Source organism: Silurus aristotelis (assembly GCF_946808225.1).
Source record: "Silurus aristotelis genome assembly, chromosome: 28".
Lineage (NCBI taxonomy): Eukaryota > Metazoa > Chordata > Actinopteri > Siluriformes > Siluridae > Silurus > Silurus aristotelis.
Window position 1 is genome coordinate 12656285 of NC_139601.1, and position 25700 is coordinate 12681984.

At 38.5% G+C, this 25700-nt stretch overlaps 1 protein-coding gene across 1 annotated transcript; it reads right to left on the reverse strand.

Annotated features, from left to right (window-relative positions):
• Nucleotides 1-839: 839 nt before the first annotated feature.
• ccdc71 (coiled-coil domain containing 71) lies at nt 840-19653 on the reverse strand. The gene is made up of 2 exons (XM_083534551.1): nt 19495-19653; nt 840-3939 (listed from the first exon to the last, which is right to left on the reverse strand). The coding sequence occupies exon 2, from the start codon at nt 3905-3907 to the stop codon at nt 2858-2860; it is 1050 nt and encodes a 349-aa protein (XP_083390677.1). The 5' UTR covers nt 3908-3939; nt 19495-19653; the 3' UTR covers nt 840-2857.
• Between the last annotated feature and the right edge of the window lie 6047 nt (nt 19654-25700).

A 25700-nucleotide genomic window follows, 5' to 3' on the forward strand; every position in this document is an offset into this window, starting at 1 on the left:
GCCGTTTACTCGGACTGTCTACAGGAAATGCGAATCATTCGTCACGCTGAAAACAACCGGGCGTGAAAAAACGCACTTCCCCTGTGTTCTGAGCTGCACGGCATCAGGAGAAAAGCTTCACCAATGGTGATTTTTAAACGCACGACGATGCTAAAAGAAAAACTCTCGAGAGAAATAGTTGTGAAAGGAAGGAGGAAGACAGTGAACAATGACTTTCTTGGTAGGCTACTGTTTAGATACAAGCCGTGTTACAGACACTGTCTTTCATTAAAGCCTGTGTAAAGTTAATTAGTTGCGGCTTATAGACAGGTGCGGCTTATTTATGTTAAAAATAAACATCTTTGTAAAATTTAGCGACTTATATTTGAGTGCGCTTAATAGTCCGGAAATTACGGTATTATTCCCCAACAATAAACTTAAGCCAGACAACAACAAAGTGAAACTGGACAAAACAAAAAGAAAGGAGAAGTTTGTAGGTAAACACCACTATTAAGGAGATTGGGGCCTCTGATCAGATGAATAAAAAAAATTTTTGTTGGCAATAACAATTATGTATGGAGGAAAATAATAGATGTAATCAGGAGACCAGAATCTCAATATGATGAGGGCTCTTTTCCTTTAAAATATATTAGTATAGATCAGAAATATTGTGAGAAGCTTATAGAAGAATAACCCAAGCATTTTATTTTAACTTTAAGAAGTTAACTAGAAGTTAAAGGCTTATGTAATCCCTGGTCATTTGGTTATAACAACTGAGGCCATGTGGTTTCCTGAATAAAGCATACCGACCCCACATTGGTTCATTTGTCAAAAACATGTGATAAAGAAATGAACACAGGTCATTTTTTAAATACTTTAATTCACAACTTCTGAATAGTAACTAAAGATACAACACTGACATTTTACAGTTCAAGGTCACAGATTCAACTGAATGAAAAAGATTAATCAGTAATAAAAGATGAATTTGTTCTTGATGCCTCAGCACTGGTTTCTGTTGCAGACTGAAATAGCCTTAAAAAAAAAGTTAGGATTGTGGCTTCCGGTATAACTTTCTTCTCCCAACATATAAATTATTCCGATAAAGTCTTGAACAACTGAATGCTCATTTGAAATGGTTTAACTGTGTACACGGGTTAAGTGTTCTGTAAAAACTGCAGGATTAAAGCGTTTACAGTAGGATTCTGAAAAAGATCATGAACATTTGCTGACATATACACTGCAATAGTTTTGAAAAATACATCCATATCGAAGCTTAAGCTATGTATATAGAGAATCATTAGAGGGAAAAAATATAAAGATATGTATGTAGATAGATATATATATATATATATATATATATATATATATATATATATATATATATATATATATATATATATATATATATATATATATGACCTCAAAATAAGCAATTTCGAAAGTATTTTTGGGGGAAAACCTGTCGAGTTTTGGGGAGTGTACCAGTGTTTTTTTTTCTTCTTTTCAGAATGACCAATTTTTTTGACCTTTCAGCTGTTCTACTGACTGAAAACTTAGAAGCTTAGTCATTAGACAAGTCTTTAAATTGGGGATCGGAATGATGTTGAATAATAGGGTTACAGAAACTTAAATCAGGCCATCACTGTCAGCAATTTATTACGTAAATGTGAATGCTAATGGCTATGGCAACATTGTAATCATTGAGCACCAAAATACCAGTGTTGTCTCATATAAAAATGAAGTGAGCAGTACAGAATAAAATAGTCAAAACACAAAAAACGAAACGTAAGGCCATTTCTTTTGCCCTGTGATAAAATTTTTTCGAATCATAGTGCTCCCAATCTAATAAATAGTACAGGGGGGTATAAGGATGGTCTAATTATAACACTAAGTCTTCTTGGTTGATTATTCATAGTCACTTCTCTACCCTGCCCCCCCATCCCCCTAAGTCACAGCTGGGCTTGCTGCTTCTGGTGTATGCATGCAAGCAGGAAGAGAACTCATCTGTGTCTCAGAGGAAATCGTATCCCTGTGTTGCAGTAATTAACTTAAGATTCGAATTAGATGCAAGTTCTCAATAGATGAAACTGGCGTTGTTATAGGCACGCATCAAATACATTAAGAAGGGGGAAAAAGTGTAGTGCGGTTTTTGTTCTGTACTGCCAGATCATGTGTAGATTTACATTTTTATGCGTTTGGATTATTCACTGTCGAATTAAAGCGGGTCTGTTAAAGCGGGGAGAAGAAAAAGGAAAACAAAAAAGGACTCAATATTCAGCAAATCGTTCGCGTATTTGGTACTTGAGTCCCTGTTATTTGAACCAGTTTTCAAAATAGAATGATGCTGGACCAGCAGGTCCTCACTGTGCCAACCAGGTCTGTAGCATAACCCTACCCCCATGTACCATTAAAACTTCAACATTATGAAGTCTATGCCTACAGATTTATGCTTTGGACAATTAAAAACATAACCAAGGCATGAAATAAAAACACAAACTGAAATAAATTTCAATAAAGTATCATCTCTCTAAAGCATCCTTACATTGACACTAAATTTCTAAGTTCTCAGGTAGCCGGTTCCAAGAATGAGGGGACATAAAGGAACACTGCATAGTGACACAATGTGGTTATTTCTTTTAGCTTAGTTTATCAAAATCAAGGCAAAATTTGAATGAATAAAAGAAACACTCATGTCATGGAAAATCAAACTAATTTCCCTCTTTGGATCACCAAAGTTGGTCAATACATGTGAAAAATGCATAATTTGTAATAAGACGTCCACTCTGATGTAAATAATCGTGTTTTGATCCGATCAACGTCCCAGTATAAGAAAGTCTAATAGTATATGTGGATATAAAAGTCACTTTTGATCTCAAGTCTATACAGAATGTACAAGTGGATGAATCTGTATCACGGGTGACAAATTGACTCGCAAGATTTTCTGAGCTTCTTTCCTCACCTCCTCGTCAGTGACGGACTCGTCCACTTTGATGACTTTCCACTGAAGACTATTTCCGTTCAGTTTCGACATGTCTTGGTGGTTTGTGACTAGCGCTGGCTGAGACCAACCTAGACCTTGGCAGTTCAGCCTTCTCATTGAGTCACTGTCCTCACAGTTCAAACCATTGCTCATCACACCAGAATTACCAATTATCTGGGCCTTTTTACCCCCCTTCAAACTAATACCATTCTGACAAACAATTGGGGCAGAATCTCCAATAAGGGCATCGTCCACTTTAACTGGACAGGACAAAACTCTTTTATTGTCCAAAGCTACAACACTTGATGTTTGAGTGTTTTCTGAAGGAGAATATGGTATCCCAGATAGTGTAGGGGGGCAATGGGCACTGGGATTGATCATGCTTTGTGAGTCCGCACCAAAGTGAATTTGCAGCCTTGCAGTGTGCCCCCCAGTAACACCCTTTATATTTGTTAATTTCAAGCACTGCTGCACTTGAACAGAACTTGAGATCGGCACTGATGGTTTCGGTGAAACAGTCTGCTTGAGAGTATCTACTGAGAGATTGGTCAGTAGAATCTTGGGCTGGTTTTGTAAGATGGCCTTGGTGGTTGTACTGAAAACTGAGGAGCTGGCATCCTTGTTCTTTATCGAAGTTTTTCGACCTCGTTTCTTACAAGGTTTTTGTATTCTCGGAATCTTACTACCAATCTCTGTTGTGAGACACTGTGTTGTGCAGGACCTGTATCCGTATACATCTTTGCTTCTTAGCACCAATGGTTTACGTCCTTCATCTTTTAACGCCTGAACAAAAGACACCATTTGCCTCTCGGTCTCAGAGAGGTCCTGGGAAATGGGATTGAAGACCTTCAGGGCCTCCTTGAGGGCGGTTTGGCCAGCTGCAGCAAATCTGGACCAGGAGAGAACAGCCCTCTCCACATTTGGTTCTTCACAATTCATGGTACCCATCCAAAGATGGGTTGCATAAAGGCTTCAGGTGTCTGTGAACATGAAAGATATGGGGTTAGGTTGAGCATGATCTAACAAATTTTAATTGAAATACATTTAAACAGTAGGAACAGGTGAGGAAACGTGGGTCACGTAACAGCTACCAGGCTGCATACAGTAGAGCATTTTGGACGTATCCAGCCAGTCATATTAACTTTAATCTGCTTTCGACACCCCACTGTAGGATGGACCAATGTATTCTGAAGACCTTACAACCACTGTAAATACACTGTTAAATCTGCTTAATATTTTTTATTTTTTAGAGTCATAAAAGAGAGAGAGAGAGAGAGAGAGAGAGAGAGAGAGAGAGAGAGAGAGAGAGGGTAAAGATGAAAGAGAAAGAAATGCAGCTTGAACATTAATAGATAAAAACTTGATTTTAATTGGATGGTGCAAGGGTCAGAAATAACTGTTGAATAAACAAAACAAAAAAACATTTAAAATGTGGATTGATCTGGTATGATGAAGTTTGCAATCCTAGTTACCTACAACTTGGTCTTCAGTTAAATGGAAAAAAAATTCACTCAGCAGACGAAGCTAGCCAAACACAGAAACAAAAAAGAAAAGAAATGGAAAATGTAAATGTGGAAAAAGCACACAAAGGTACAGAAACTCCACACAGAAGGTAATCCACGCTCAGGCACGGACCTGGAGCTTTGAGACTGCAAAGCGACCTGTTGCACCACCATGCCACTTTAAAATCTTCGTGGTCTCTCAACATGTTTAAATGTGAAGAATAATACTGAGCATTTTCAAACTATTCAACAGAATGCTCTCGCACGTGGATTAAGTAAACATTTTATTTTATTGTCTCATTTCATTGAGACTGAGCACAGCAACAAAACACAAGGTAGTTCTACTGCATTAGCAAGGGCTCGCCCAGGCACAGATTTTAAAGCAGACTTGGGTTTCAACATGTGGTGTACAAGCTATTTTAAAAAACAAGCTTAGATGCAGTGATCAACCAGGAAAATTAATTTAACAAAAGAAAGGCACATCAAGCTTATATAGCTTATGCTTTATCATGCTTTAATAACTGGCAGGACCCTGGTGCACCTATTTACTGTCTGGAGACGTCTAGCCAAAAGTGGTCTCTGGAATCAGTAGTCAAAATTTAAAATATTTCTCTGTAGCAAAAAAAAAAACAAAAAAAAAACAAGTTGCTTGCCAAAGGGCTGGACAGCAGTACAATGATCAGTGTCTGTGAGGATCAGTGAAGCATGGTGGAGGTTCCTTGCAGTTTTGGGGCTGCATTTCTGCAAACAGAGATGTAGATTTGGTCAGGATTAAAAGTGTCCTCGGTGATGAGAAACACAGGCAGGTAGTTATCCATCATGCAATGGCATCCGGAAGGCGTTTGATTGGCCCCAAATTTATTCTGCAGCAGGACAATGACCCCAAACATACAACATCATTAAGAACCATCTTCAGTGTAGAGATGAACAAGGAGTCCTGGGAGTGCTAGTTATGTCCATTACAGAGCCCTGATCTTAACATCGACTCTTTCTGAAATTACTTTAAGATACAAAAGAATTTGATTCGGCCAACATCCAGATCTTCTTAGTTCCTTCTAAAACTGTGTGCAAGTGTACCTAGAAGAACTGATGGCATTTTGCAGAGAAAGGGTGGTCATACCATATACAAGTATATATTCACAGTTCTAGTCCTTCCGGTTTTCCTGTTTGGATGCCGAATACACACTGGTGCCACCTGCTGGAATGGGAGAGTTATGTTCTCTCCTGCAAGCGCAGAATACAGAAGCACATTGTCGTATGTCTATCCTCATTGTAAATTTAAAAAGTCGAACCATGCACAGTACTATATATGTAGCAATTACATTTTTAAGTATTCGTAATTAAATGCTGCTGCGTGCAAGAGGGGCAGTTTTTGGTGCAATATATGCATGTGTTAGTCGGTGTTGGGCAGTAAGATCTAGTTCCTGAGTTCCTGGCTGCGGACTCAAATTGCCTGAGGAAAGAGGCGCCTCCTTGTTCTCTGTAACTTGACTTTTGAGAAGCGACAGTGCGTCCTTGACCACTATCTCACCAGCCCTGACCCAGCACCACTTTAGATAAGGTCTGGGATTTCAGAGCTTGATGCTGTTCCCAAACCAGGCTGTGATGTTTCCCATCAGGATGCTCTGCTGTTTGAGGTCTCAAATTATCCAAAACAGAAAACGGTTAAAAATTCCCATAGGCTGTATTAAATACCCTAAATTCACCTCAGGTGTCACACAATCATCTCTTCAATTCGCACTGAATGCGCTTGGCGTGCACTAATGCTCAAGTGTACATTCCTGTCAATTAAGCATAAAGAATACCAATGAAAAAAACAAGAGAATGTGTTCTAGATAAAAAAAAGTATCCTGATCTGAATTTAAAGCAATAAACAAAATGAAGGAGCCCCTTTCAGACCCATTTTCTGAAGCATGAACTCTGATCTGCCTAGTCTATTATTCAGGAAGTCCTTGACATAGTACAGTACTAACAGAATTCCAGGAATGCCCTGAAAAGCTTGCATAATTAATTTGACATTCATTTTACAGTAAGCCCAGCAACACTTAAGAGAAAAAGGATCAAGAGCAAGGATAAGGACTGACACCTACTGTTCTTATATAAATCATCTCATGGAGTCTCCTGTACTAAAGTCTCATTTTGTAAAAAATTTCCCGAATCTACTATTGTAGTTTGCCCCTAATCCATATTTCGAACCAAAGAAAGTAACAACCTTGTCCATCTCTGGAAAACTTTAATCCATTTAAGCATTCTTTTGTAAGGTTTGTAAAATCAACATACTAAGCTTTATTGTTTTAAAAAAAAAAACACACACACACACACACACACACACACACCTGGGACTGCCTCCTGAAGGGAGAGCATATACAGGTGCATCTCAATAAATTAGAATTTTAAAAAGTTGATTTATTTTAGTAATTCAATACAAAAAGTGAAACTTGTATATTAATATAGATTCATCACACACAGACTGGTATATTTCAAGTGTTTATTTATTTTAATATTGATGATTATGGCTTACAGCTAATGAAAATGTAAAAAATTTAAATATTACTTAAGACCAGTAAAAAATGTATTAATTAATTACAAAAAATTAAGATTTTTAACACAAAAATATTGGACTAATCAAAAGTATGAACACATACAAAACTCAATACTCAATAGGGGCTCCCTTTGCATGAATTATTGCAGCAATTCGACGTGGCATGGAGGTGATCAGTCTGTGGCACTGCTGAGGTGGTGTGGAAGCCCAGGTTTCTCTGATGCCATTCAGCTCATCTGCATTTTTCTGTCTCTTGTTTCTCATTTTCCTCTTGACAATACCTCATAGATTCTCAGGTCTGGTGAGTTTGCTGGTCAAACACACCAACACCATGCTCATTTAACCATCTTTTGGTGCTTTTGGCAGTGTGGGGAGGTGCCAAATCCTGCTGGAAAATGAAATCAGCATCTCCATAAAGCTGGTCAGCAGAGAGAAGCATGAAGTGCTCTAAAACTTCATGCTCGATGGATGTGCTGACTTTGGATTTAAAACACAGTGGACCAACACCAGCAGATGACATGACTCCTCAAACCACCACTAACTTGGATTCTGTGCCTCTCCACCTTTCTTGCAGACTTTGGGACCTTGATTTCCAAATTAAATACAAAATTTTCTTTCCTTTCATCTGAAAAGACGACTGGACCACTGAGCAACAGTCCAGTCCTTTTTGTCCTTTACAAAGGTAAGACACCTCTGACATTGTCTCTGGATCAGGAGTGGCTTAACACAAGAAATGAGTCAGTTGTAGTCCATGGATACGTCTGTGCCTGGAGGCTAGTAAAGCACTGACTCCAGCTGCAGTCCACTCTTTGTGAATCTCCCCAAAATTCTTGAATGGGCTTCGTTTCACCTTTTTCTACCACAATTTTCCTTCCATTCAACTTTCCAATAATGTGCTTGGATACAGCACTCTGAACAGCAGCTTCTTTAGCTGTGACCCTGTGTGTCTTACCCTCCATGTGTAGGGTGTCAATGATGGTCTTCTGGACAACTGTCAAGTCAGCAGTCTTCCCCCATGATTGTGTAGCCTGAACCAGACTGAGACACCATTTAAAGGTTCAGGAAAGCTTTGTAGGTGTTTGGATTTTATGAGCTGACTAAAGTGAGACCCCACGAGTCTCCAATATTCAACTGTTTGAGATACTGAATTTTGGGTTTCCATAATCATAATCATTCAAATTAAAAGAAATAAACACTTGAAATGTATCAGTCTGTGTGTGATGAATCTATATAATATACAAGTTTCACTTTTTGTATTGAATTACCAATATAAATCAACATTTTAATGATATTATAATTTATTGAGATGCACCTGTACATAAGGTTACATAGTTCCTTACACTGATCCACTCATACCCCAATATCCTAAATAGAAATCAACACCCCGAAAGCTTGCGTCACAGCCTCTTCAACCTTGTGCAAGGTTGGTCTAATGTGCAAGCCCTTCAAACTCTTGGCAACCCTCAAATGTCTGCTGAGATCCCTACATGTAAATTGGTTGGATAACCTTAATTAACAACTAGAATATATTTAATTCACTACTAATATTCATGAGCTTTAATAAATCTCTTACCAAATTAAATCAGGCTGGCACCCCTGTTCCAAGGCACTCCCATTCCATCAGAGATGCGGCTTTTTGAACCGAGTGCTGACAACATGGCAGATAATCCCGCTCCTCCTTAGTCAGGAGGACATGGTGTCCGTGGGTTCCAAAAGGAAAGTAAAACTTTGCTTCGTCTAATAAAAAAGTTGTCCACTTTGCCTCAGTACATGTACACATTTAGATGTGCTTTGGCCCAGAAAGGATGGTGAGGTTTCTGGATGTTCACATATGCTGCCTTCTTTGCATTATAGAGATTGAACCTGCCTTTGTGGATGCCACGCCAGAGAGACTCTGCCTAAGATACACTGTTTATACCTAATCATCTTACTGACCTGTTGTCAATTAACCTTTATTAGTTGCAAAATGGTTCTCCAACTGTTTCATTTTAATAACGCTTACTTATTCCAGACTTTTGTTGCCCCGTCCCTAAATTGTTTGAGATGCGTTTTTGGCCTGACCAAAAGTCTAACAACATTTCGCTACTTGGGTTCATATCATCATCTCTAAATAATGCCTCTCCATCAGTCATTCCCAACATGAGCACTGAAATCTGACAGTAAGACAGAAACGGTATGAGGTACCCCACTAAGCAACCACCCCACCATCTCATCGAAAGCTGCACACTCCACATTACTGAATGCTCAAAAAGTCACTTTCATCCAAGTTTTATTTGTAAAGGCCCTCACAGACTGGCACTGGAGAGAATCCCATCGCCCTTAGGGAGATACCCAATGCAATTCTACTAGAACAAGGCAACGAAAATCTTTCTACAGACGACCGTAGATTTTTTGCCAAGCCAACAAACATTTTTGCAAACAAATTAACATGTGAAAAAGAAAACTACATTGCACTACTATTAAGTCTCATATATTGAGAAAGCTTTACAATACTTTCTTGAACATGAAGGAAAAAATAAACAGTAAATGTAATTACATTTTCCAAGAAAGCATGATGTTTGAAAGAGTGCAGGAAAATAACATCTGGAAGCTGGTAAAAGTAACTACAGTTAGCCATCTCTAGAAAAGCAGTAAGTTAAAGGGGAATCCTAGTAGGGGGAAACCCAGTATTCATGTACTGTCATATGCTTCTGTTTGTGTTTTCACTGCAACATATTACATGTGCCCCCCCATAATAGTGAGTTAAGCACTTAGGCCCATCATAGAGTGGACCCTAATGAGTTCGGCACCACTAAATAGACCAATGGAACACAGAAAAAAAAAAATTACTGGACAGCACCCAAATTAGTTCAGTAGGTCCTGCTCTCCAGCTGATCCATTTGCCCCAAACTTTATCAAGGCTCAGGGCCTCACTGATATACACCTGCCATTTTACCAGCGGATTCTACCCAGTGTTCCTGCTGAGAAGTATGACATTCATATCCATACAGTTCGTGATAAGAGCCGGATTGACTGGTTTGTTGAAGAATACTGCACTTTACATTCCAAAACTAGACCAAAAACCTAGCAACATTGCAGGGATGGTCATCAAAGGCAAGGTAATACATTATTATTTTAGCCACTTGTTTTGGCAAAGCCTTTTTCCTGGCCTTTCCAAATACCGTAGCAACAGATAGTGTCTGCATGTTGGTTTGGCCCCATTTAAGTTTTAATATTTTGCTGCACTTTGTTGTGCTTCAAGGTGATGCGTCAAACCTTCAAAAAGTGTCCCAGACATCGCAGATCAATTACATTGTAGTTTTCTTGAAGCCTTGGCTGAGCAAAGACTACTCAAATGTTGATATTTTCACCCCTGCACTATGGAGGTTGGTCTAATATCACTGGCTAATATTTTGAGGTTTTTCTCAATAACCTCACTGTCGTTTTCTTTGGTAGACCTATTTGTTATCAATTCTATTGCAAATTGGGCTATGCCCATTGTTGTTGCAAGGGATATGACTTTTCTTCCCACTTCAATATTGCTTGCTTGTCTACAAGAGGCAGATTTCTGTTCTTCATGTTGGTCTATCACCTACTTCAAGCAAAGGTGCAGGCTATTTGTTGGTACCATGAACAGTGCAGACTACAGCAAGGGGCAGAGCTTTCTCATACAAAGCCCCCCTGTTATGGAACAACCTTCCCATTAGTGTTTGGGACTCAGGCACAGTCTCAATGTTTGAGTCGAGGTTGAAAACATATTGTTCAGTCAAGTATTTTGTGAATGTTTTTCTTAGGTAAAAGAGCAGCAGATCTGGAGGGACCTTGGTTATAGTGGGGTTTTTTTTGGGGAACTTAGATGTTTGTTTGAATGCTGCCCTGAAGACCTGCCTGATTAATACTTGTGCCCTACCTCTGGATGGTGTTCTTTTAAATTGGAGACCACTAGGTCCAGCTGAGGATGGTTCCACATGAACAGCCTAATGATCCACGGGGTTACTGTGGAAGGTTGAACACCAGAACTATAAAGATAGATCTGGACAGTAATCAATATAAACAACTAAACTAATAAACTGATCCAATGGTTTAGAGTTGCAACTACCATAAACAGTTCTGCATCCATGCGTCCTTCAGTGAACAGTTTATAACCTAAAAAACTATGGAATTACAAGGAATGGATATTCGATATCACCCAGATAAGGATGGGGTCCCTATGGAGTCTGGTTCCTCTCAAGTTTTCTTCCTCACACTATCTCAGGGTGTTTTGCCTTGCCACTATGGGCACTGGTTTGGTCATTAGGGATACATTTGTAGGGACTAATTTTTTATACTGACCATTATATCTTTTTATCCATTTAATTATGTAAAGCTTCTTTGAGAAAAATCTCCATTGTTTAAAGCGTTATACAAATAAAATACAATTTGATCTATAGCACGTGTAAAAAAAACAATTCAATCCTTTGTTTCTATTGTTAACTCTAATCTCGTCTCCTCAGGTAAAGAGTTGTCCTTGATAGTACATTGTCTTTTGAAAAGCACATGAACAATATTACTCCGTCTGCGTAGTTCCGTCTTCGGGAACATCAGCCGTCTCTGTCCGTTCCTCACATCCAGTTCCACAGCTATTCTTGTACATGCTCTAGTTACCTCGCGCATTGATTATTGTAACTCTGCTGTTTGGGTTACCTCATAAATTCCTTCATAAACTTCAATTGGTCGAGAATAATTACTAGTACCTCCTCCATCAAGCATATCTCCCCTGTTCTTGATCATCTACACTGCCTTCCTGTCAAATATCAAATAGAGTACAAGACTCTGATTCTCACTTTCAAAGCACTTCATAATCTTGCACCCTCATTCATGTCTGACTTGCTTCATACCTACACCTCACGTTTCTCTCACTGTACCTTCTTTCTGTTCAGTCTCTATGGAGGTTAGGACATTCAGCTGGGCTGCTCCTCGTCTCTCGAATTTCCTTCCGCAATCAATACGTGACCACTTTTAAATCATTCCTCAAAACTCATCTGTTCATCCTCCCCCATACTGCCAATCGTAGATGCATGGGTTTTAAGATATTTAGTATGCATAATTTTAGTGCCAGAGCAACATGACTCTGGGAAGATCTCTCCAAAATGTTCTCAGGTCACGATGCATACATGAGTATAAGCCAGGTCGATATGAAATACTGAAATTAAACCAAGGTGGGAACTGTGCTGTAGGTCTGTCTTCCAATGTGCTAGAAATTTGTGAAAATTAAAAATGCCAGTCTAACCAGTTTTACTGGTTTCATGCTAAGCAGTTCTCTATTGCAGATATCATAATTTTGAGAAGTAGGCCAATAGATACAGCTAGATTTGTCTTTTCCTGAATATCCAAAAAAGTATAGCACCCACTCTTGTTTTGGAGGCACCCACCTTCATGATGAAGGCTTTATATAGGTCATGGTGTTTCAAGATGGGTGAAGTGGTAAAGGCTTCTTTAAGATGATATAACTTTAATGGACTGCCAATGGTTGGACAATGAAGTTGGACAAGCTTAGCAAACTTTGTTGTCTGTGGTGGGAAGTAAAACTCTTTGATGACTAAAACCTCCGTCCATGAATACCACATCAGCACTGATAATGAAGCCCGGAAACGATAAGTAAACTGTCTTGACATGTGTAAATGGGTTCATCAGTAAGGCATTTTATTTTTTAGATGGATGAGGTTGTTAACACTGCTAGTGGATCTTGTGAATATGTTTCCTTTTATGTGTTGTTCCAGGGCAGAAGGAAATTGGTAGAAATTCTATTAGTAAAGCCAATACAGAGTCTGTGACCTCCTTTTTCCTCCACAGAGATGATTCCAGCTGAAGCTGCTAGAGTAGAAAGTCAGATCTTCCCCTCTGCAAGGATTTTTTTTAAAATATTCCTTTATAGCTTGGTTTCTGTGGTTGAAAGGAAGTTTCTGAGAGACGTGGTTTGAAGGTATTAGGTCAACAGCACAGGCAAAAAGATAAAGGCAGAGGAAAGACCATTTATTCCGACCTTGCTGAACACCAATACACTTATGATATTTCTTATTAGATTTCCAGAAGTCGTCAGAAATGGGGGTCAAGGTATGGCAGTCAAGAACTGAAGGTATTTGAAAACAGGTGTTTTGGCATTGTGTTGACCATCTCTTTCTGGGGTGGTGTATCTTCGTCCAGAGGAAGCTGACGACTATAAAGTACTTACAAATGGCAGCCATTAGAAAATAGGCAAGGGGCAGACTTGAGGCTGGAACAATGAGCTACATAGCCCTCTGCAATATATGCTTCATCCAAGGCTGGATGTGAAGCCAAGTACAAAGGTAGAGCTTCTCAACATTGTTTTGTTTAAGGATGCTGCAACAGACTTGAACAGTGCTGGGTAGGGACACACCAAACCAGCGCCAAAGAACAAGTTTTGAGAAAATCTGACTGTGGCGTCCCCTCGCATCTTCTGCATCGAGGCAAAAAAAAAAATTGCATTAGAACCCAGACAGACAGACAGACTACAGCTGATGGCCAGCTGGCATGTGTGTTCTGTGTGTTTGCATGCATAACTCCCATGCCAGCAGGTGGCAGTAGTCTCTATTCGGCATCCAAACAGGGAACCCATTTATATATAAAGCAATCATTGTTTACACCTGTCGTGAGCATTACTAACGGATATAGCTAGTTTCAATCATTTCTGCTAAGTTGCAAATGGCACTAGCTTTGTCAGCCCCTGGTCAAATAAGGTGACAAGTGGCAAGAACGACAAGTGTCTGTGCATTCTGTCTTTGCTCTGTTTGTTTGTGTCAGTTCCATTAATTCATCATTCACTAAGCTGAAGTTCTCGTGGACAAGCTCCGCTGGAAACGGCTGATGCCATATTACAAGAGCCAACGGTGCAGAACACACCAAAAGAAATAAAGCCGACTGACTCATTGCCTGACGACTGACCGCCGTTTTAATGTGTCACGGGCATAAGATAAGAGGAAAACGCTAGAAAAATATGTGGGAGGACTCACAATATGCAAGTTTCTGTTGGAGTTGACTCACTAGATAGGTGGTGGCGGTGGTGGTGAACATAGCAAGGGATGTGAAAGCAATTATAAAATGCTAGGCATCACCCCAGCCCTTAAATGGGAGGTTGTAAAGAATGATTATTTCAGTTTCTTCTTAATGGCAACTTGAACCATTTTGGCCATTATATAAGCAACTATCTTACCACATATATGCATATATGAAACTTAGCCGTTTCTAGTGAGTAGCCTATTTAAATGTTAATTATTTAACTGTTAAAATTAAGAAAACCAGACAATGTTTTTGGTGTTTCAAAGCCTAGTGTGTACCTCAAAAGACGAACCACTAGTAACACTTTAAAAAAAAACATTTTAAAAACCTGCCAATAGAACACCACGATTACATGAACCAAAATTATAGGAAGAGAAGATTATGGAGAAGAAAAGAAACATCTCATGATCCAAAGCATACCACATTATCTGTCAAACATGGCAGCATGGGCATGCGTGCATGCTTGGCTGCCAATGAAACTAGGTCACTGATGTTTACTGATGATGCAAATGTTGATAATAGTGGCACAGTAAATTCTGAAGCGTACAGAGCAATACTTTCTGCATAGATATATTTGAATGTTTTTAAACTAAAAGAATGTTTAAGTACAAAAAAAAAAGATACAACGCATAATGCAGAGCAATCCAAAAATATTTTGAGACTTCTTTAATGGCCAATTCAGTCACATGACTTCAATTCAATTGAGCGTACATACAAACACAAAACTAAAGGCATATAAAAACTAGGGCTGCAACAACCAATCAATAAAATTGATAATCAATAACGCTATTCGTTGTCAAGCAAAATGGCGGAGAGTGTGTGTCAACCGGCAGCAGGAAAAGAAAAGACACTGGTGTCACGGATGAAGAAGCAGCTTTTCACCAGTAAAAATGTAAAAATGGTAAAAAAGTAAAAATGGTATAATCCTCGACATGTGAAAATGGTGCAGTTTAACGAAGTGCTATTGTGTAAACTGTTCTGTAAACACTGGATCTGTTCTGTCGTGACTCGCAAGGGCTTCGGGTTGCGCAATTAAATTACTTACAACATGGTGATGGATTCAAACCAGTGCGAACAAATTCTAAATCTGAAAGCAGCAAATAACAGCAGCAGTAAACTATTACATTTTTAGTCACTGTTGTGGTTTTCAGCAAACGCTTACACGTTTGTACACCAATGCATCCCCCCCCCGCCATTTTTATTTATTTATTTATTTTTTAAATCAACCCTGTTAAGCTTGTTGTGTTTCTCCGTTCTATTCTCTCTTTATTTGGGTAATACAGATGTCTATGTAAGCATGTGTATGTGTGTTTTATATTTATATTTACTTTTCGAATGATATGATCCACTTTACTGTTCTACTTATTTGAGCACATTTTAAAAAGCTAACTTCCACTTCCTGGATAGCCGTTTACGCTAGTGCTACGCATTCTTTAACGGTTTCATGTAAGCGCAAAACAAATCGTATTTCCGGTACGGAGTGAGTAGCCACAGTGACACTGCGCTAACTCGTTTGTTTTTTATACCCCGCCGCTGGTGCACGTTTTCAAGTTTAATAATAATTTTTAAAATGCACTCGAGGTCTAAACAAACTTGCGCTTCGTCCCACTTGTCCCACAAACCTAAAAAGGATTGTATTCAGTACACGTGTACTGGACAATTTCGGTGTGAATACATGTGCCGTTACACCCCAAGTATAAACCACTGCTTAATATCATTTAGCGGACACCAAGTTAAAATTATCTACATATTTAATTCCAGAAAAGTTGGGACACTAGAAAATAAAAAGTAAATAAAAAGAGAATTGCTAACAAACATTTTATTCACATAGGTACCGGATTTTTTCCGGACTATAAGCTGCTACTTTTTCCCAACGCTTTGAACCCCGCAGCTTAAACAATGAAGCGGCTAATTTATGGATTTTTCCTGGGTTTTTCCCGGTTTCACAAACTTCAAGCCAAAAAACTGAACCCTATAACATTAGACAAATTAAATTGCCGAACGGGTTCAGGTGAACCAATGAAATTCTTTATATTAAATCAGATGCGCTCCCACTGAATCGGGCCGCACCACATCATAAATATGGATGATGTTCCTCTGACGTTTGACCTGCCACTCACTCGGACTGTCTACAGGAAATGCGAATCATTCGTCACGCTGAAAACAACCGGGCATGAAAACACACTTCACCTGTGTTCTGAGCTGCACGGCATCAGGAGAAAAGCTTCACCGATTGTGATTTTTGGCACAACAATGCCAAAAGATAAACTCCCGAGAGAAATTGTTGTGAAAAGGAAGGAGGAAGACAGTGAACAATGACTTTCTTGGTAGGCTACTGTTTAGATACAAGTCGTGTAACAGACACTGTCTTTCATTCAAGCCTGTGTAAAGTTCATTAGTTTCAGTGTAGACACCTGCGGCTTATAGACAGGTGCGGCTTATTTATGTTCAAAATAAAAATCTTTGTAAAATTCAGTGAGTGCGGCTTCTATTTGGGTGCGCTTAATAGTCCGGAAATTATGGTAATTTAGAATTTAATGGCAGATGCCACTGCATTTAAAACAGTAATGATTTTGTAATGGAAATCACTGCATGGGCTAATTAACACTGGTCATTGTCAAATCATTGTCTGTGAACCCAATTTGCCATGTCATCCACAAAGGGATGTTAAATCTCCACCCTGCAAAGAAGAGGGCATGCGTGAACATGATCTAGAAACGCTGCCATCCTGTTTGGGCCAAAGCACATCTTAAATGTACGGAGGAAGTGGAAAACTCATTCTGTGGTCAGACAAATCAAAATGTTTATTTCTTTTTGGAAACCATGGACACTACTTCCTGCAGAATAAGGAGGGGAGGGACAATCTGGCTTGTTATCAGCGCTCAGTTCAAAAAGCAGCATTTCTGATCGTATGGGAGTGCATTGGTGCCTGTGGAATGGGCAGCTTGCACATTTGCAAATGAATGAATCCATCAATGCTGAAGGGTATATAGAGATTTAAGAGCAACAAATGCTTCCATCCAGAAAACGTCTTTTTCAGTGATAGCCTTGCATATTTGAGCAGGACAACATAGCAAATGTTAACCATTTTTTAAGAAAAGATGAGGTAATTTTTTTATTTGATGGGTGCAACGCATCTCTAAAATCTTTAATGGGGCAACAAAAGGGTTGTAAAGTAAGTGTTATTAAAAAGAATGTTTGAGGGGGAGTGTCTCTCAGAAGTAAAATAGGTACTGGTTCACCAACCCGCAAAAAACTTTCAGAATAATGTTCCACTACATAAAGTTGCAAAGACATTGTATATTTGATCTGCAGTACATTATATTATCAAAGGATCACATAAATCTTGCAAAATCGTAATCATAATTCTGTAATGAATGTCACTGTATGGGCTTCCCGAAGTCATATCAGTAAACACAGTTTGCGGTGTCATCTACAAATGCAGTTTAAAGCTCTGTCATGCTAAGAAGAAGCCATATGTGAACATGATCCAGACATTCTATCATCTTCTTAGGGCTAAAGCTCATTTAAAATAGACTGAGGCAAAATGGAAGCCTGTTCTGTAGGCAGACGAATCACTGCAGACGAATCACTTTTTCGAAACCATAGAGGCCACGTCCTCTGGACTAAAGAGAAGGAACTATCTGGCTTGTAATCAGCACTCAGTTCAAAAGCCTGCATCTCTGTTGGTACAACGTTGTATTAGTGCCAATGGAATGGGCAGCTTTTACATCTGTAAAAAGGCATCATTAATGCTGAAAGGTATATACAGGTTTTTGGAAGGCCTTGCATATTTCAACAAGACAATGCAAAACCGCATACTGCAACAACATGGCTTCCCAGTAGAAGATTCTGGGTGCCTGTCTGCAGTCCAGACCTTTCACTATTTGACACATCATGAAACAAATAATATGACAAAGAAGACCCAGGACTGTTGAGCAGCTAAAATCCTGCATCAATGACAATACAGTCCTCTCCCAAAACTCCAGCAAAGTGTCTACTCACTGTTTAGCACAGATATACTGTTGTTAAAGAAGGAAAGGCTGCAACATAATGGTACACGGCTCTTTCCCAACTTTTTTGATATGCGGACATTAAATTCAAAACGACATTATCTTTAAAATGGTATTTTTCCTCATAAAAACATTTGACATAGAAGATGCGTTCTACTGTGAATCAAATATCGGTTTATGATGATTGCAAACCAATTACTCATTTTATTTACACTTTACACAGCGTCCCATCTTTTTCAGTTGTAGTTAATTCACGCTATTTGAAAGTGTTAGTTCGGTCGAATCGCACTTCCATATCTTTAAGCGATAGCCTTTAATAAGTGAAAAACATTTTCGCTTGCATCAAATCTGATTCCTAAATAAAACTCAACAGATCCGACAGTCGGTTATCGCCAGGCTGGTAGGCTACTATTTCATGGATGTTTTACAAGATTAAACTTAATCTATTAACGCCTGAAAAAGGTACGAGTTGTCGTTCAAGCCTAATTTGCTAAATTTATTAACAAATGACGCTGTTGTATTTCTTACACGTCACTTTGGAATACTGTTAAAGGAAACAATTTACATCCGACTCCATGGACTCACCCTGTGGTGGATTATTTTCCCAAACCCGCACACCCCCGCAGTGTTGGGACTATTCCTTACTTACGAAATGAAAGAATGTAACAATTTTTTAAAAATGCAGTAAAGCAGGGGTTAACCATAATAAAGCAGGATATTCAATTCTAGGGATGAACAGTAGGGGCAGCAAAACACTTACCAACTACTTACTGCACCTTTAACTAATTTCCTGAAGGCACCCTTTAATTCTTTGTGCATGGCCTTGTGTGTACAATGTGGTTTTCACCAAAGGATTGAAAATGTAGATCAAGCTCATTATGTACGAATCCTGTAAACACCTACTTGGACAATATAGTAAACAGTTTAAAAGATGTGTACGATAACGCACGCACGCGACAAAATACCATATCAGAGAGAAGTTGTCTCGTATTTTCTAGGTTTAGAACATCTAGGAGCTGCTTATAATTTTAGACAAAGCTCGAGATGGAGTACAATGCAATAGAGGATCAGGGGGAAAGAGCACCACGTTCGTCGTAAAACGGACGTCTAGACCTTTTCTTTTCTTTTTTTTTTTTTTACTTCACGTACCGACTACTCGCTGCCCGATTTCGCCTCAACTCGTACGAGAAAATAGCGATTTAATTTCCCATCTGTAAAACTTGGAGGAAACTAGCTAACTGGCTAATGTAATGTAGCTAGCTAACGACCCGAAAAGCGAAATCTTTGTTGATCTGGCCGTTTATATCTAGCTTAAGAGCTTGTACTAGTGAGTGAACGAAGCTGCTTTTCTCATCTCCCGGCGTCGTTTCGCCACGACAACACGTCGTCCGTACAATACGGATTTTAGTAAACGGTGTTTAAAAAGTAACCAAGGAGCCTTACCTTCACAGAGCCCGATATACATCAAATTTCAAGTCAACGAAGGTTTTCAGACATGAAACAAAAATGGCTTCTCCCTTCCACCGATGGGAGGAGACTGTTGCAAATGGGCGGGGCCACTCGGTGACGCAGGACACTCGGGGTAAAATAGCTAGCTAGCTAGAAAACCGTTTGAAAGCCAAACCGGATTCCCTTCACAAAAATATGCACTTAATAGTTTCTTAAAATAGATGCCATTAATATTCACACCCTCAGGCAGATTTAAAGAAAAGACAGGCATTACGATGAAGGTTCCGCACAAAATAATTTGGCTTAATTAGATTAAAGTTGATAAAAACCTGTACTGTAGGTCTTAGTTATACGTCACAAACATTTTTTTATCGGTTGTTCTTAAATAATACGAAGATTCTAAAATACCGTGTTATTTTTTTTCGTTTTCTTTCCACCTTTAAAACATTCAGTAGATTTACTGGATATGCTAAATTATTCATTTGTAAATTCATAAGTGCAACCTCGATACTCTCAGGGGTTACGTCCTATGACCCCTCGCGAGTAACAAAAAATCGCGAGGTTTTGACTCTCTCCTTTTGATGGTTCCTTTTTCAAGGGAAATTGTACATGTACTGTACTATAAGTTTAACAAAAATTGTGAATTACTTGTCATAAATGTTTTATTTACTTCTTTAAATGAATAATACATTAATAAAATATTTTTTCAAAAATTTTAATGTATTTTATTAGTACAACCTCTGTTTTGAAATGTAACTCTTAGTCCGGTTCCAAATTAAAAGTCACAAACTATCGAGATTGCGAGTGTCAAGGTCACCGGTATCGAGGTTTCATTGTGTATATATACAGTGTCAAGGTCGTGGGTATTGAGGTTTCACTGTATATATACACTTGATAGTTTGCGAGTTTTCATTTTGAACCAGACTAAAAGTAACTTGTGAAAAATCTGATAGTTCACGAGAAGCCCCGTGTTCACAATATTTGTTGAGTTTACAGTACAATACATGTACAAATCCCCTTCAAAAAGGAGAGAGTTAATTTTTTGATACTCGCGAGGGGTCATAGAACAGCGAGTATCGAGATTGCACTGTATATATGTTTATATATCCACTTTTCTGGGAACATGTTCCATTAGATTTTGGAGTGTGCTTGTGGACATTTGTGTTCATATGTATATATTATAGGTGATCAGGGCCAACAAAGCATTCTCTGCTGGCTTAAACAATATCAGCAGCACTGACCTACATTTACAACCTAAATTCTAATATTTGTTCAATGAAATTGTATTAATATATTCCCAACAGTTTATGCTTTTCATTTCGTAGTGTTTCTCTTGGCTGCACTGCTTCCAGTACGTGTATGTATATGTTAGATTTTTTGTCCAATCAGATTTCAGCCTCTATGTGCTGCCATGTCAATCTAATCTGCCCAGGGCCTTCGAAGTCAGTACTGCTGGCCTTTTTACCTTAGTTTTCTTAAACATTGCTCTGTTTCTTTAACCAATCAGATTTCAAATTTCGCTTTACAGGGCAGCTAGCTGGCCCAGAATAGCGTCAGCATGAGGGAAACTGTTACAGCCAAATTCGACTGGCAAAACACGTCTGTAGCACTCTGAACACATTAATACATCAGGTTTAGACTATTTTATGCCTACGGAGGAAGAGAAATTTATTTGGTCTCAGACATACTTAAAAAACAATTTTTAAGAACATCGTTAGACATCGTGAGGAGAGGTCGGCCAACCCCGAATCTAGCTAGCTTGTCTCAGCCGGGAAAGGGTTTGTTCGCCACTTCCAGACCAGTGCCTACAAGCGGTACCACTGGATTACAGCCTCTGAGGAGCGGTGCAAATTATGAATATGCATCTCTGGTGAGTAGGTTGTATTTTATTTACATTTTAAAGTGTTTATCATGTTATTAGACAAATATTTATTCTGAACTGCTCCAGATGATGTAGGTGGCACAGTTGCGGTTGTAGTGTAGAGGTTTGGAGTTGTCTTAACTGGGTTTCTTGTTTTAGTGAAATGGTATTCACCCTCAATATGCGAAGTTCCTCTCTCTATATAATGCCACGCGTTGTTATATTGCGTTTTTGTATAGTATTGATGGTTTTGATAATTGTGACATGATAGTGGTTGTATTAAGAGGTGGATTAAGTCGGGTAAATCCTCACTGAAGGCCCAGGTAATTGTCCTGTTGGAAAACAAATTGTGCAAACCAGATGATATGGCATGTCGCTGCAAAATCCCATGGTAGCCATGCTGGTTAAGTGTGCGCTTAGTTTTGACTAATGTCAAAATGTAACAATGTCACCAGCAAAACACTTCAATATCATTACACCTCCTCCTCCATTCTTCACAGTGGGAACTACATATTGAGGAAAAATCTGTTCTCAATGTCTAACAAAGACACAGCAGGTAGAACCAAAAATCTCAAAAGTAGATTCATCGGACCGAAGGACACGTTTCCACTGATCTAATGTCAATTCCTTGTGTTTTTTTGCTCCAAGAAAGTCTCTTCTGTTGGTTGTTTTTCCAAAATAATGGTTTCTTTAGTGCAGTTTGGCCATGAAGGGCTGAATCATGCAGTCCTCAGAGTCTTCTAAACAGTGGATGGTGAAATTCGAACTCTGAGAAGCATTTATGTAAATCAGTGGTTTCTGAGTATATAATAAATAAATAATAGTAATATAAAAAAATAAATAAAAATAAATATATATATATATATATATATATATATATATATATATATATATATATATATATATATATATATATATATATATATATATATATACAATATAAAATATGAATAATAATTTTTCCCATAAAGTAAACAAGAATTCAGAAAAAAAGGTGGGGAAAATTAGTAGACCATCTATACTTTCACTAATCATTACATGAATGATTAGCAACCATGTGTAGCCAGGTGTGAATACATTAGATTAGTCATAAAAAGTTATGTTTTGTGTTGTGGAGTACTTAGGTCCATAACATGCCAACAATAAAGGACTTCAGCCATGACCTTAAGTAAGTGTTGTTGCTTATCAATGTGGGAATGGCTACACGGCCATCTCCAAACAACTTGAAGTTTACCATTTTATAGTGAAAGGTGTTGGGTTAAAAAATGGAAAGCCTTTGAATAAGTTGGCAAACCATAAAAAAGTGAGTGTTCAAGCAAGTCATACCATCTAATGCTGAAATATCAAGATAAAGTAGATCTTTCATGTGACTTATAGGCCTCTGTAAGTGGAGGAAATGTTTCTGTTCATGACAGTATAATCAGAAACAGAACGAACAAGGTTAGCTTTCATGGAAAGGTGGAAAGGAGCTTCCTCCACCCAAATAGAATATGACAGAATATGTTTGCAAAATTTGCCTGAACAACCACAAATGTTCTGGAACAACATCTTTTGAACTGATAAGAACAATTTGGAGATAATTTGCAAAAATATTGTATCACATCAAACACTGCAGACCAACTATCAAGCATGGTGGAGAGGTAAAGATTTGGACTTCCAACCGCAAAATCAGGGAAACTTAAGGTCATCGGGACGTTGATTGACTCATATCAGAATATTCATGAAACAAATTTAAAGCCATCTGCTAAAGCGGGGCTAAAATTAGATCATGCACTCAGACAGCGATTCCAAACACACCAGCAACTCGAAATCTGAACTGTTAAAACCCAGTGGTGGGCTGTGTGCTTCGCATCTAGGCCTTCCCCTGCCTGAATCGATCTGCCTCTTAATATCGTCATTATGATGCCACGACCATAGAAAGCATCAATATTATATTATTATGTAATTCAACTGCATCACAGACAGGTATTTCATGCAGCAAGAATGAAAGCAATTGCTAAAGCAAGAAAGTCTCCTTTTACTGCAGCCACAGCTGTGCTATTCACATACATCATCTTTAGCAAAAGCAGCAATAATAACCTCATAAAATGACCCCAGGTTTTTTAGGTAAATTTTTTCCCCATGCATTACGGTTTTCCTGGGGATTTGAAATGAAGACAAATTTTGTGCTTTTGTGCAAAATATAAGGTAAAAAAACTCAAAAGTATAAATGGTTCATGAAAAAGCTTAACAGGATTTTTTTTTTTTTTAAAGCTTCTTATCTTGTAAATGTCCCTGTAAGTGTATCTAAAACCAAATCAATTTCTTCTCCTTTGTCAGCCATTGTGGAACAAAAAAAAAACTATTCATTCCACATGAATATGTACAATGCAGTTTGCTACAGATTAATAAGAAACTCCAATGTAAACAGACACTTAAAGAAGTAGTGCACCCAAAAGAAACTCTATGAAATAAAGAGTATAGACTATTAGAAATAATGTAGAACATAGTCATGGACAAAAATATATTTAACCCAAAGTCAGTGATTCTGATAGAGTTTAGGGCCGCATAGAAGGCCTTGTTGGCCCTGACGGCCCACCATGGTTAAGTAAAAAATCAAGGTGGCAGAATCTTAATAGAGTACAAAAACAAATACATTCAAACACTAAGGAGATGAAGCAGCATTGTAAAGAAGACACAAAGCAAATGTCTTCCAAATCAACTGATCAGACTGTTTAACTCCTACAGAAAATGTTTATTTTCTATTGTCTTTTGTTTGGCTTGTTACTCATTATTCGCTATTTTCTGCTGCTGTTGAAGTACTACGATTTTAGTCAAAATGTTGCATGAAGCATTCAAGTTCACTAAAGTAGAATAGTAATAAAATAGCTACTCAGGGCTGTAAAGTACAGTTCAAGTAGCTTTTTGCAAACTCTGAGTGTTCTGACAGAGAAAACATAAGACATGCTTTCATGGAGGCATCCAGGTTTTTTCTACTTCACACATTTCACTTCCAAATTACCACTTGAAAGGCATCACAAACACAGCATCAGTGACTCTGCTTTGTTCTAAACTCTAATCTTGAAGACAGATCTCTGAAAGTCTTAGTGTGCGATGAGTGCTGACAACAGGGAAATGAAACGGTGAGGTGTGAATTAGTGCAAACATGCCAGAGTGAAGAGGCATTGTGAATAAATCACAAGTGGTGGTGTAAACTTTAATCAAATTCATGGATTTCTTATTGCTTGTTCTACTTCAATAATTTCGTAATTCCTTTTGTCCTAGATATAGTTTGTAACTTGTTATGAATGTACACCGGAATAGATATTGCAATACATATACATACAATATATACATAATATATAATATACATTTACATTGTGTAAGAATAATTTGATTACTCCTTTTTTTTTTGCCAAGAAAAGCAATCTAAAACACAACCATATATAATTGTTTTAGAGCAGAAACTTGTTATATTGTAATTTTGATTCCAATTTTTATTGTGTGTGTGTGTGTGTGTGTGTGTGTGTGTGTGTGTGTGTGTGTGTGTGTGTGTGTGTGTGTGTGAGTTTCAGTTTCAGTTCAGTTCTGTGTGTTGAGGAGTCTGATGGCTTGAGGGAAAAAGCTGTTGCACAGTCTGGATGTGACGGCCCAAATGATTCAGACCCTCTTTCCTGATGGCAGGAGGGTGAAGAGTGTGTGTGAGGGATGTGTGGGGTCGTCCACAATGCTGTTGGCTTTGCGGATGCAGCATGTGGTGTAACTGTCCGTGATGGAGGGGAGAAAGACTCTGATGATCTTCTCAGCTGTCCTCACTATCCTCTGTAGTGTCTTGCCCAAGATGGTGCCGCTCCAAAAAAAGGCAGTGATGCAGCTGCTCAGGATGCTCTCGATGGTCCCTCTGTAGAACATGGTCAGGAATAACTACCATATCTAGTTATGCCTAATTTCCAAGCCATTTTAAACTGCTCCATCATCAACTCTGATAACATGTTTAACACATGCCAGATGGGAGAAATCTAAATTATCTCCTGTATGGCACACTGGCCTCCAAAAAGAGAGCATATGGGTGGCTGGTAGTTGTTGTATGTGGATGTTGACAACTGTGAGAAGACAAAGAGCAAGTGAAACAAATTAAAACAGGAGCTATGAGATATGAGCTGGAAAATTTAGTTGATATAGTTTCAGGTAGCTAGCTAGTAAATTGTGTGAGCCCCTATTTACTGACCTTGGGGTACTACTATTGCTTATAGTCTTGTAGCTTTTTTCGATCCTTACTTACCTTGTAAGCCTTTGAATTCATAAAGGAGCAAGGAATAGTTTACTTCCTACCTGGATCAGGTACAGTGGAGGGCGTCAG